This window comes from Nicotiana attenuata, unplaced genomic scaffold, assembly GCF_001879085.1.
Source record: "Nicotiana attenuata strain UT unplaced genomic scaffold, NIATTr2, whole genome shotgun sequence".
Lineage (NCBI taxonomy): Eukaryota > Viridiplantae > Streptophyta > Magnoliopsida > Solanales > Solanaceae > Nicotiana > Nicotiana attenuata.
Window position 1 is genome coordinate 22,073 of NW_017674952.1, and position 12,636 is coordinate 34,708.

Here is a 12,636-nt window from a genome sequence, read left to right on the forward strand (position 1 = left end):
ACGGCCGACAGTTCGACCGCGCCCGAACTGGGACTAAGGCTAAGTGCCGCTATCGCTAAGCAACGGCTCCGACTCACTCACCCCGAGTCGAAGAAGAAGAGTCGTTAACAATTAAAAACTAACATGCCTGCCAAAGTCGAACTTGAAGGCAAATCAACCCTTCGAGCGCATGCAAAGAAAAATCTAAGGGGGGAAAAGAGGAGATACAAAATAGATACAAGGCAAATAACGGAACGGAGATCTCATTTATCCATGAAATTAATTGAGGGTCATCCCCGCTTATACCCGGCCAAGGCCGATTAATACAAGAAATAAAAAAAAAAACAGAAAACACCTAAACGCCAAACGGCGAACAAGACAGAAAAAATGCATAAACATCTTTTTACTCGGTGCCGTCTGCGCCACCGTCTGCACCAGCGTCAGCCTCTGGCGTCGCCGCGTCAAAACCACAGTCGGCACGTGCCTCACGAGCCTTCTGACGCGCCCCCTCGAAAGCAGCTTCGGTCACGACGCCAGCCTCCCACAAACTCTTATATACATCACGTTGGGCCTCGGCAAAGACCCAAAGTTCTCGAGCCTGGCTGGAAGAAGCGGCTTGATCCCGTAGCCGCTGATTCTCTTCTTCTAAGGCTGTGATCCGGTCCGCCATGACCTGGGCGTCCTGCTCAAAGACACCAATCCGCTCCTCAAGACTCGCTTCTCTAAAGGCCACAGCATCCCTTTCCAATGCCCGTTGGGATTCGTGCACGCGGATAGCTTCCTTCAACGCCCCGGCCCTCGACGAAGCATCCCTCACTTGAAGCTTCAATGCCGCGACTTCACCCTCCAACGCGGTCACTTTCCCGCTCCATGCCGCAGCGGCCTCTGCCGCCTTGGCTTTGCCCCGACGCTCGCACTCAGCTGCGACCCTCTTTACCGCCTCGAGCTCCTCATCCTTTCAGCGGAGCTGCTCCTCGAGAGCACTCGTCCTGCCAAGTATTTGCTGCATCTGAAGCTCCCGCCTCGCCAGCTCTTCGACCAAGGCCCGGCTACGAGGATCACTCCTCAAGCGCACGCGCAACTCTCGGCACTGATCTCGGTAGCAGCGATACTTCTTCAGCGCCCGCAAAAATATCCCCGAGCGGACCTTGGCTCGACGGATGCTCTCCACCTCCAACAGATAAGACTGCAAAGCAAAGACAACGATTAGAATAAAAGAATAAACTTAAGGCAAAGAAGAAGCGAACCGACGTAATAGTACATACCCTCAAGCCCATCACGGCTACTTCATTCATCAGTCCGACATCCGTAACGCCCCTCAACGACGCATTCTCGGCCTCCGAGCATAGCAGCTCGAACTGCGGCACCAAGCTTTCCCCTTGGATAAATAAGTTCAATTCCGTGGGACCCTCGATGAAGCGAGATCGCCCCCCTGCGCGCACCGCTGAATTGGTGGAGCCTTCCTGGAACATACGGACGTCGTCGGGATCCAAGTCGGATTCAGACTCATCCTCACCCCCTACAGCATCCGCCGCAACCGCCGAAGGAGCGCTTGCCTCACCCACATTAGCAGCCGCTGAGGAACTAGCTCCCATCTCAGCGACTGGAACCCCCAATTGAGTCGCCGAAGCGACGGTATCATTACGACCTGAGCCAACCGGGGCAACCCCCAGTGTTTGTCCGCCCTCAAGGGCAGGCGCCGCAGGCGCACTCCTCTCCGCGTCCGCCGGGGGGGAGTCCAAATTAATTACCACAGGAGGAGCCGGCGCGAACGCGACCCTACGCCTTATCAACGGACTCTCCTCCTCCCCATCTGATGACGATTCCGCTCTAGGGCGCACGACCCCCGACGGCCCCTCATCCCGAAGTGCGGCCCGTACCGGAGAAGGAACCGCTGAAGATTCAACTGATGTCGCCCTCGCTATTGAGCGCGACACAGACGCCGCAGTAAGACGAGCGACTGCACCCGGCCGACGAAAAGCCAACTGAGGGGCCCTGATGCGGCGTGCCCTCCCTGATCACAGGAAAACAAAGTTGATGAATAAAGTTGAAACAAAGCGGAGCAGAAGAAGAAATCAATTTCTTACCTGCCACGGGCTTACGGCCATGCCTCTCCCAGAAAGACGCCCATGTGCGTATCCCCACCGTATGGGGGAGTACGGCCTCGACCCACTCACGTATCCAAGACAATGGGGCCGGCGGCGACCTGTCGGCTACAAAAAGCGACACGAGTTAACGCTCATGATCACAAATCATAAAGAGGGGAAGAAAAGGGAATTCAACCACTAAAGAACTTACGTGCATGGTTCCAAGCCTCTGGGAACCCAGTAGCATCCGCCACCAGATGCTTGGTCCTGATATAAAAGAAGTGCTCGAAAGGGCGAGTGTCAACCTCGTCATCCAATCTCATGACCAGGCCCCTCGACCCACGAGGGCACGCCTGAATCATGGTGCCACGGACTCTCTGGGGAGCGTAGAGACTAAGCACATGTTGCAGCGTGACCTCCTTACGGGCCAATTCCGCGTACTTGATGAACATTGCCAACAATTTGTAGAGGGAAGGAGTGAGCTGACCCGGGCACACCCCGTAATAACGGCAGAAATCCACCACTAGCATTGGGAGCGGGATCTTGAACCCCAACCTGAAAGGATAGCGTAAAAAATGCAGTATCCTCTGCGGTCGGTGTGGACCCTCTCCTCGCTTCTAGCGAGAACGATGTCTGCATGAGTGGGAATGACCCCCTGTTCCCGTAATCGGGCCATCCCAATCTCCCCCATTAACGGGGCTTCATCCACCGGTTCCTCTCCACCGTCGACAGTGAAATCAATCGCCAGACCTCCGAGCCGAGGAACTACCTCGTCAACCGACGGAACTTCTCCAGTCTCTATCTGTTCTGCACCTCCCATTGCCGGAGGTGGCCCTTCAACTACCGAAAAATCTATCGGAAGAGCATCGTGGGAAGAACTGCCTGCCATTGTTGATCTACTAAAGACAAAGGTTATCACAATCAAAGGAAAGAAAGGAGAAGATGAATTAGCGGAATGAAAAAGTTTCCTCAGAATCTCTCTCAGATGAACGATGAAGATATGAGAAATGAATGCCTCAACCCACCTTTATAGGCAACATAAATGGCTTTCGCCGAAACCAACTAGCCATCATTAACTGCACGACCAACCGTATAACGGTTCGGTTCTGCCGAAGCAAGCGTCATCGTGACAAGCTCCGCAAAGCGGCTTCTCAGCCATCCGCCAACGTACCGCCGTCAGAATAATCGCTACGGCCTGCGAACGCTGAAGGAATGTGCCGTACGCCTTCAAAATTCTGGACGTGACCAAATACGTACCCGGCGCATACTCATTCCCCACGGCCATCTCTAATGTATGAAAGGCTACGGCCATCTCCAACGTGTAAACGGCTAAGGCCACCGCCGAGCACGTATAAAGCGTGCCCCCATTCTCCTCGGCCGCACAACATACGACTCGTCCGCCACGGCCGACGGGTATGCTTCCAAAACAAACATAGGATCGGAGCACAATGCAGCTCGACCTCATTCGAAGTAAGTTAAAAGGTCAAGTGCCTTCGCCCAGGAGGAGAGTTCGACCTCGATCGAACGATGACTTGAGAGCCCAATAACAGGATACTAATACTCTACAAGGCTAAGGACCATCGCCAAAAAGAATTCGGCCTTGACCGAAGCAACAGTCGACATCCCCATCCGTGTTTCTCGAAATACAGCCAATGGAATCCACTCATCGAGCTCGGCCAAGGCCCGACCTCAATAAGCGGAGGGACTAACTGTATGGGTCAGAATTCGACCCCACGATAATTAACGAGGCTAATCCCGTTTTAAGTTAATTCATGACTAATTAGTGGCACGACCATTCAGAATTGACGATGTTCAGCTCGCATCTGGTTCTATCGACAAGGCCATGGCCTATCCGCCACCATAAAGGCGAGATCCCAACGTGGTCACGGCCACTTATTGCCAGCTCACGAAGCTCACAGCTATAAATACCAAGAGAGGGAACCCTAGAAAAGGGGGGGAGGGGGCTTCTTCGTGACCGCTATAGAGAGAGAACAAGGGGACAACAATACCCAAAATTATGGGCAAGAGGAACACCATTGTAAGGCTCTGAACCTCTCCATGGAGAGGCAGACCAAACCAATATTATCAATAAAGGTCTCTAATGTTTCTCCCCCTAATCCTGAGTATTAATTTTTGTTTCCTTCATTTGGTCCAACGGATTATTACGGTTTGCTATGATTTTCCCGTGATTTATATATATTATTTTATACTCATAAGATGTGTGACAACTTTTGAGCAAGCAATCAAATAATATGTATTCCTCCTATTTATAGATACTTTTAAAAAATTTGGCTTACCAAACATTTAAAAAAAGTGAAACTCCACACGATGAATTGCCCTATACTTAGCTGCCAACTCTTTAAATTTGTTAATCTTTTATTTTATTTACTTTGAACAATACTATATCATCTCTGGTACTGTGTATACTGTGTTATTTTTATATGTAAATTACATTTTGTTTACATTAAATGGCTGAAACTTGTATTAGTAGACACAAATTCTATTGGATTAAGTCCATATTAAAATTTGACCTAAGTTGCAAACTTCGCTCAAATAAATATTATAGTTCAATATAATGTTAATTCTTCAAATCTAGTTACTCCAATTTATAGTAAATTCAACTATATTTTGACTACACCATCAATAGTTATTTCGTACGGAGATGTTGGCACAAGAAGGCGAACTGTAATTATATATCAATCTTTTGCTCTGGCTGCTATTGACTTGACTAAATTGTCTCACTGAGTAGTGTTTTCTCATGGAGGAAAGAAAGATGGGCCAAATCATGCGGACGAAATAGACCTAGAAGCTAAAAAAGGCTATCCCAAGCAATTGCAATAATCGGGTTCATTTATATTCCCGGTATAGTAGTCCGAGTCAAATAGCAATGATTCGAAGCACTTCTTTTTACACTATTTCGGAAATCGTATGGATATGTAAAATACAGGATTTCCAATCCTAGCAAGAAAGGGAGGGAAACGGATACTCAATTTAAAGTGAGTAAACAGAATTCCATACTCGATCTCATAGATACCTATAGAATTCTGCGGAAAGCCGTATTCGAAAAAAGTCGTATTGGTCAATGTTTCTATTGTCACAATATGAAAGCTAGTGGAAGACAACTCCAATGATAATATTATATTTCCACAAGGTATTTTAACGGTTTTTGGTTGTCATTCCCAACACATACGAAGAGTTGATATTTGATTATATTGATGGGAGATAGCAAATACTTCGTAAAATTAGTCGAGATCTATACAATCTGACAGTAACATCACAAATATGAAAAAAAATATAATCATAGCAGAAATATTTATATTTCTGCTACGATTTCACAAATCAAGGGTTGCAGACAACGATTGAGTTCATCCAATCTTTAGTTTTAACCGGCTCGATCCAACTAGCAGCTCCTCAAGACCAAGGGCGAATTTAGGGGACGGAAAAAATTATACTGTTTATATAAAGCAAAATAAATTTTTACCTCTATATATTATGTTTTGAATTCGTTTGACCTAGCCAAAAGCATAACATAGTGGTCAAAGGGGTTCTAAACTTTTGTAAGGTCATTGGTTCAATTCCCACGCCTCTGCCCACTACTCAAGACCTCAACAAAAGTTTGGATCGAAAAAATAAAAAAATTGCAAAAATATGATTTTTTTAGATGGTCTTTAACTTTTGACCCCTGCTTATTTATGTATAGAATTTTAAGGTCAAAAAGTTAAAAGTATTGCTAATGGAGAAGCGAGTGGCAACAATTGTTAATCTTAAAATTCTGCCATGGGGCAAACGGGAACCAAAGTTCAAGATTAAGGGTTATTTGTTGTACTTCACCCGATCGAAACTCGAGTCAATAGGAATAGTAATTTAGTCTTGGTCTAGATATACTCTTGTTTAATCTAAACCAAAATATATTTTCGCAGAAAAAAAAATTGCATTGTATGACCTTTTCTGATATCACTCTTTAACTTCTATCATCGTTAATTTAATGAGTTAATTTTACCTTCAAAAGTAATTGAATAAATATATTCGAATGCAGCTAACTTTAGACGAATGAACTAACGGAGACAAAATTTAAATAATGACCTCATAAAAGGTAAAAATAACACCAGATAGCCACTTTAAAGGGCTGCTATTTAGGAATTAGTCAATGTATTCTGAATTTTAGTATTTCAGTTTAATTTTTCAGGACAATCCTAAATTATCCTGAAGTTATGATTTTTGGTAGGAATGACAATTGGGGCAGGGGGCAGGGCGGGACACTTAATAGGGCAGGGCAGGATATAAGATAAATAGGGCGGGGCGGGGCAAAACTTAGTTTTTTAAAAATTTCAATGGGGTAGGGCAGGTAGCAGGTGGGCTTTTAGATCCAATAGTGGGCCATTGTATAGCCTGAGGCCCAATTCAAAAACTGAATAATACATGCTCTTCTACCAGTAATATTACTAGCTTTCCCTGAATTACTGGCACTTTTGCAACATTAAGAATTTAAGATTACTTTAATCAACTCTAGTCTGCTATTAATAATCTTAAACTAATTAGTAAATCTTCTGTCCGATTGTCATTATCCTATTCAGCTCGTTATAAGCCATAATCTGATCCACTTTAGGTAAAACTTCAATGTCGTATCTTGTGTTTATGTCAAAGTCTAAATTTTAAATTAGCAACTTTTCTAAATATACTTTTTTAATCAAAACGATTAATTTAACTAATTTGAAAGAAATTTGAGTTTCGACTAAGTAACATTTTCAAATAAGAAGGAGTTTAATACTTGACTTTCACATTTTAAATATATAGTCCCAAAAGTGACTTAAACAGTTCACCATTTACTTGCATGGAAGCATTAATGATAGAGAAATTTATTAATTGATAAACTACATAAAATTAATAAAAATCATATTCTATTCAACCAATATAAATAGTACTAACTCTTACTGACATGTCAATTTTAAGTGTTTCAATAAAAGTTGAAAAGTAAAAACTAATTAAGTAACATGCTGCAAAATGAAAAATAAAGGGAAAAATGAAAGAAAACTAAATGGGGCGGGGCGGGGCCGGGCAATTTATTTTAAAAAAGCTAAATGGGGCAGGGGCAGGGCGGGTCAAAATTTTAGCGGGTCAAGGTTTGCCCTGCCCCGCCCTACCCTGCCCCGACCCATTTACATCTCTAATTTTTGATTTAAAATTTCAGAATAAAATAAGTACTAGCTAATCTCTAAATAGCATCCCTGAGAATGACCATCTGTGCACTTGCCCTCATAAAAGGTCATTTGTGCAAATGCCCCATTTTCACGCACTAGCACCCTTACATGTGCAAATAGCACTCATATAAAAGGCTATTTGTGCAAATGCCCCATTTTCGCGCACTAGCACCTCTCAGTCGCACAAAAACACACAAGGTTTCTACAATTCTCAAGTTTTCTCTTTTTTTTATGTACTTCAATTTGCTGAAGGGTGTCGAGGTTTGTAAATTTGGGAATTTGACTCAAAAGTTCCGGACTTATTGCATAAGAAGCATAATTGGCGCTGAATTAATCAACGGCTGGAGGGAGGAGGTAGCGTCTCTACACTTAATCTTTCTGTTTACTCTTAATTTCCTTTTACTTATTGTGCTAAATAGAGCTGTGTTATTTTTGGTGTTCAAATTTTTTTTTTTTGTTGAAATGCTCACTTGACTCGGATTAAAGTTTTCAGCCTTTTTTGTTTTGGATAATTTCTTCGTGATTTTTGGTGTTTAATGTTTAGTTTATCTGAAATGGTCACTTGAGTTGGATTAAAGTTTCCAACTTTTTTTTTTCTTGTAATTTATTGGTGATTTTTAGTGTTTAATGTTAAGTTTATCTGAAATGGTCACTTGAGTTGGTTACACTGGGTCTATCGGAAACACCCTCTCTGCCTCTCCAGGTGGGGCTAAGGTGTGCCTACTCGCTACCCTCCCCAGACCCCACTCGTGGGATTATACTGGGTATGTTGTTGTTATTGGTCACTTGAGTTGGTTAAAAGTGTTTCAACTTTATTTGTTCTTTTTTGTAATTTCTTGGTGATTTTTGTTGCTTTGTGTTAAGTTTATCTGAAATGGTCACTTGATTTGAATGAAAGTTTTCAACTTTATTTGTTTTTTGTAACTTTTGGTATCTTGGCAAGGCTTTTTTGTCTATTTTTGAGATTTTGGTTTGAAGTAGTTTCTCCTTAGGATATTCGAATTGAATTAACCTAATGTGCTTATAGTACCAACATGATTTTAGGAAAGAAACCTGTATAAAATTGGACTAAAGTCATGAGTGTCATTTGAAAACTTGAAGAGTAACAGGGTCGAGATTAGAGAATGCTTATCGTTGATGGTATTCTGCGAATCCCTTTTCTTAGGAATGGGGAATGCTTTGAAACAGGTAAGCTGACACCTATCCAAATAAGTTGGATCATTTTCCATGTTAATGCACCGACAGGTTATTCATCAACTATTCGTTGATCAGATAATGTAATTTGGTAACGGAAGGAAAATTACATTGCTTAACTAAATGGTTAGTTTTAGTGTGCAAATATATGGCTTTCAAAGAATTCTGTTCAGATTATTAACTGTAAGTTCTACGTTATCTAATATGTAAATCTTCAAGTGCCCAAGTAACATAACACTTGGAACATGAAATAGGGAATTTTTATGGTGTAAAATGCTGTGCAGTTATAATAAGATCCTATGCAATTTGTGAGGTGACAAAGTTTGCAGTTTTATTGTTAAATGTGAGAATTATGACAGGCTCAAAAAGACTTCTTTCCTCATTTTTTTTGGGAAAAGGATAACGTTACCCCTTGTTACTTGCCTTCTTAATTGCAGAAAAGACGAATCGGAGACACAACTGAGGCAGATGCCTACTTTTGAAGCATAGAGCTGGTGTATGCACTCCTCAAAGGTATATACCTCGTCATTGTTATTTTCAAGCTTGATTGCCTCTAGGCGTGCCTCATGATTAACTCACTAATGGAAAAGTACCTGCACAAAAGAGTGTCCATTAGCAGCAGCTTGCATACATGTAGTCGACAACCTTCATTTGTTTTCTTGTTTTTTCACTTGCTATTGAAACTTCTCGTTTGGACTTATTATGTAACTATTGCATCATTCTTGTACGAGTAACTGACGAAACGGAGATGAAGACATTGAAGCATAATAATCAATTTTTTTTTCATGATTGTTTTGTGATGCTTGTTTAGCAAAGTACACTTGTTTGTGTCTTGTATATCGATTTCAGATCATTTCCTGTCTAAATTTTTTGCTATGTGATTTCAGTTTCTAACTATTTGAAATAAATTCATCTTCTTAGCTGGTCCTTAAGGCAAATCAGTGTTGCCGAGAACTTGGTTATTAATATCTCTGAAAATCTGTAGTAACTTTTTTGCCTCCCGAGATAACCATTTAGTGTTAGAGAGTAGCAGCGTAAATTTTGCTGAATTCTCCATGTACACTCTTTTTACAAACTTTGTAGGACTCGAGCCTCGATATGGATGCATTCTATACTCTTTTGCCTAGTTAATTCAGCTGGAATTCCAAATGGTTGAGATAGTTTACATCAAGTGGATTTGAACCAATTTGCTACTCAGGAATGCTTTCAATGTTTGCCAGAATCTTTCTTCAACGGACTTCATATTCAGCTATATTAACCAACAGCACCAGCACTTTTAGGTGTCTTAAAACTATAACACCTTCCGTCGACCCGGATAGCAATCCTTTCGGCGGCAAAGGTAGTTGCAGCAGAAGTGTACCTAATGATGACTACTTTGCAGCAATTCATCATATATCTAACATTGTTCGGCGAGATATTTACATGGAGCGGACCCTCAACAAGATGCATATTTCTAGTATTGTTAACTCAGAACTGGTGTACCGTATCCTTCGAAGTTGTTGCCAACATGGTATTGAATCATTTCGCTTCTTTAATTGGGCTCGGACTCAACACCCTCAGTATGACCCAACTACCGTTGAGTTCGAAGAGCTTCTTAAGACCCTTGCCCGGACTGCCCATTGGGAAACAATGTGGAAAGTAGTCCAGCAGATGAAAGCCCAGAATATCCCTATCTCACCCTCCATCGTTTCATTTATTATTGAACACTATGGTAAGCGTGGTCTCATTGATCAGGCTGTCGAGCTCTTCAATCGGCTCAAGAACTTCAATTGTCCTCATACCACCGAAGTATACAATGCTTTGCTTTTTGCTCTTTGCGAGGTAAAGAATTTCCAAGGGGCCTATGCATTGATTCGGAGGATGATACGAAAAGGTTCTGTTCCGGATAAGAAGACATATTCCATTCTTGTAAATGGCTGGTGTTCGGCAGGGAAGATGAGAGAGGCACAAGAGTTTTTGGAGGAAATGAGTCGAAAGGGATTTAATCCTCCGGTACGCGGGAGAGACCTTCTAATTGATGGGTTGCTTAATGCTGGCTATCTTGAATCAGCTAAAGGACTGGTGAGGAAAATGACAAAGGAGGGGTTCGTTCCAGATGTTGGAACTTTCAATTCGTTGGCAGAAGCTATATGTAAAACCGGGGAGATTGACTTTTGCATTGACCTTTTCAATGATGTTTGTAGATTGGGGCTTTGTCCTGATATTGAGACATATAAGATTGTGATAACTGCAGCATCAAAAGTAGGGAGGATTGACGAGGCAGTTCAGATTCTTCATCGGTCAATTGAAGATGGACAGCGGCCATTTCCTAGTTTATATGCTCCAATTTTAAAGGCTTTCTTCCGGAGAGGACAGTTCGATGATGCATTTAGCTTTTTCAGTGATATGAAGCTGAAGGGGCATCCACCGAATCGACCACTTTATACTATGTTGATAAAGATGTGCACTCGTGGAGGTAGATTTGTAGAGGCTGCTAACTATTTAGTAGAAATGACCGAGTTAAATCTGTTGCCTATGTCACGAAGCTTTGACATGGTTACAGATGGATTGAAGAATTGTGGGAAGCATGATCTAGCCAAAAGGATCGAGCAGTTGGAGATATCGATTAAGGGCATTTGAATCATTGTGTGGCTCTAGCTAAAGTGTTCTCTGTATCACTGCAGATGAGGATGATTAGAGTCTTAAAGTTGAAAAGGGTATATTTCTGTAGATCTATTTTTCTTTACTTGCTTTTCTCTAAATCAGGGCATTTATAACTTATATTTTCTGGAAACGTTGTTTGCATACGTAGACAACCTTTTCACTGGTTTAAAGTTGTTTTATCTTCATTAGCATGCACATTCTTGTCATTCATTTGTATATGCCAACACTCGAAACTGATATTTCCGTGCAAGTTTCTTCCTTTCTCTTTCTCTCCTGGATTGAACTTGTTATTAAGGATTCCAAGTTATCTTTGTTGTCATTAGAATTGCATAGATATTATTGCAGAAATTGGATCTAACGTTTTGCTTTCTCTCTTGTATTCAGGTGTACAGTCGAGGTGCCACATCGTTCAACCAACCTTAGCTCATTTGTGCCGTTTCGCCTTGAAAAGCACCTATTTGAAATTCTCTGGTCACGACTTGAGAACGAAATCGTGAAAGAGCCTTTAACGGGGTGAAGATCATTACAAAGGCAATAGTTTGTTTCTGTTGGTTCCAACTTATAAAAGGCAATTGTAGAATACTGGTGAAAAATCACCAGAAATGCTTTTGTTGATTGTCCTCAAATTATTCCAGCTACTCTAGCTTGTGAGTTGAAGGGGAGCCTTGGCATAACTGGTAAAGTTATTGCCATCTGACCAGGAGTCACGGATTCGAGCTGTGGAAACAGTCTCTTGCAGAAATGCAGGGTAAGGCTGCGTAAAATAGACCCTTGTGGTCCGGTTCTTCCCCGGACTCCGCGCATAATAGGAGATTAGTACACTAGGCTGCCCTTTTTACTCTAGCTTGTGAGGGATTGTCTTTAGATGCTGAGTTTTCTGTGGGAACAGTTGAGTCAACTGAAGGTGATAACTTGATTCTTTCTCCGAGTGAGTTGTTTTTGTATCCTTTTAGCAACATTAGCTTCTAATGTATCATTCAGAGGCGGATCAAGGATTTGAACTTTATAGGTGCAGACTCGGAATTTCTACCACATTGCGCCTAATTTGCTGGATTCAAAACCTTTTATTTGTACTTATTTAGTGATTTTTTAAACACGTGTCTGGGTTCAGAAGGACCCATAGCCGCGATAGATCACATGGGCCTTTCGTTATTGGAAACCAGAACATCCCCGTGTTGTAGATGATGAAGAGGGTAGTGGTCCTCTCAGTTTGTATGTCTCTTTAATATTGTGGATGGTCAGTCAACATTTTCAGTTTATTGCTTCAAAGTCACCAATTAATGAAACATCTCATTGTCCAAGATAAAATGAACGAGAAGAAGAATGTACAAACTGAGTATTCTAGAATAGAAAATCGTGATGGAAAAAAGCAAGTACGAGGAGAGTTCTAAACTCGAGATGTTAAAAGATGCAAAATCAGTGGGTGTGAGAACTGATACAGTCAAAGGTGGACCTATGTTGCGAGTCGAGGGGTCACGAGACCCCGTTAGCCTCGACAAATACTTTGGATATATATAACTGGGGAATTGGTCGGC

General features: G+C 42.1%; 1 protein-coding gene across 1 annotated transcript; it reads left to right on the plus strand.

Annotated features, from left to right (window-relative positions):
* The first annotated feature begins 7,421 nt into the window (after positions 1-7,421).
* Positions 7,422-12,107, plus strand: LOC109219504 (pentatricopeptide repeat-containing protein At5g18390, mitochondrial). Its single transcript, XM_019383964.1, has 4 exons — positions 7,422-7,618; positions 8,896-8,971; positions 9,542-11,154; positions 11,486-12,107. Exon 3 carries the CDS (start codon positions 9,659-9,661, stop codon positions 11,075-11,077), a length of 1,419 nt encoding a protein of 472 aa, XP_019239509.1. The 5' UTR covers positions 7,422-7,618; positions 8,896-8,971; positions 9,542-9,658; the 3' UTR covers positions 11,078-11,154; positions 11,486-12,107.
* The last annotated feature ends 529 nt before the right edge of the window (positions 12,108-12,636 follow it).

Excerpts from the sequence above, each read along its gene's own strand:
- LOC109219504 (XM_019383964.1), top strand. The coding sequence starts at position 9,659 with ATGCTTTCAATGTTTGCCAGAATCTTTCTTCAACGGACTTCATATTCA.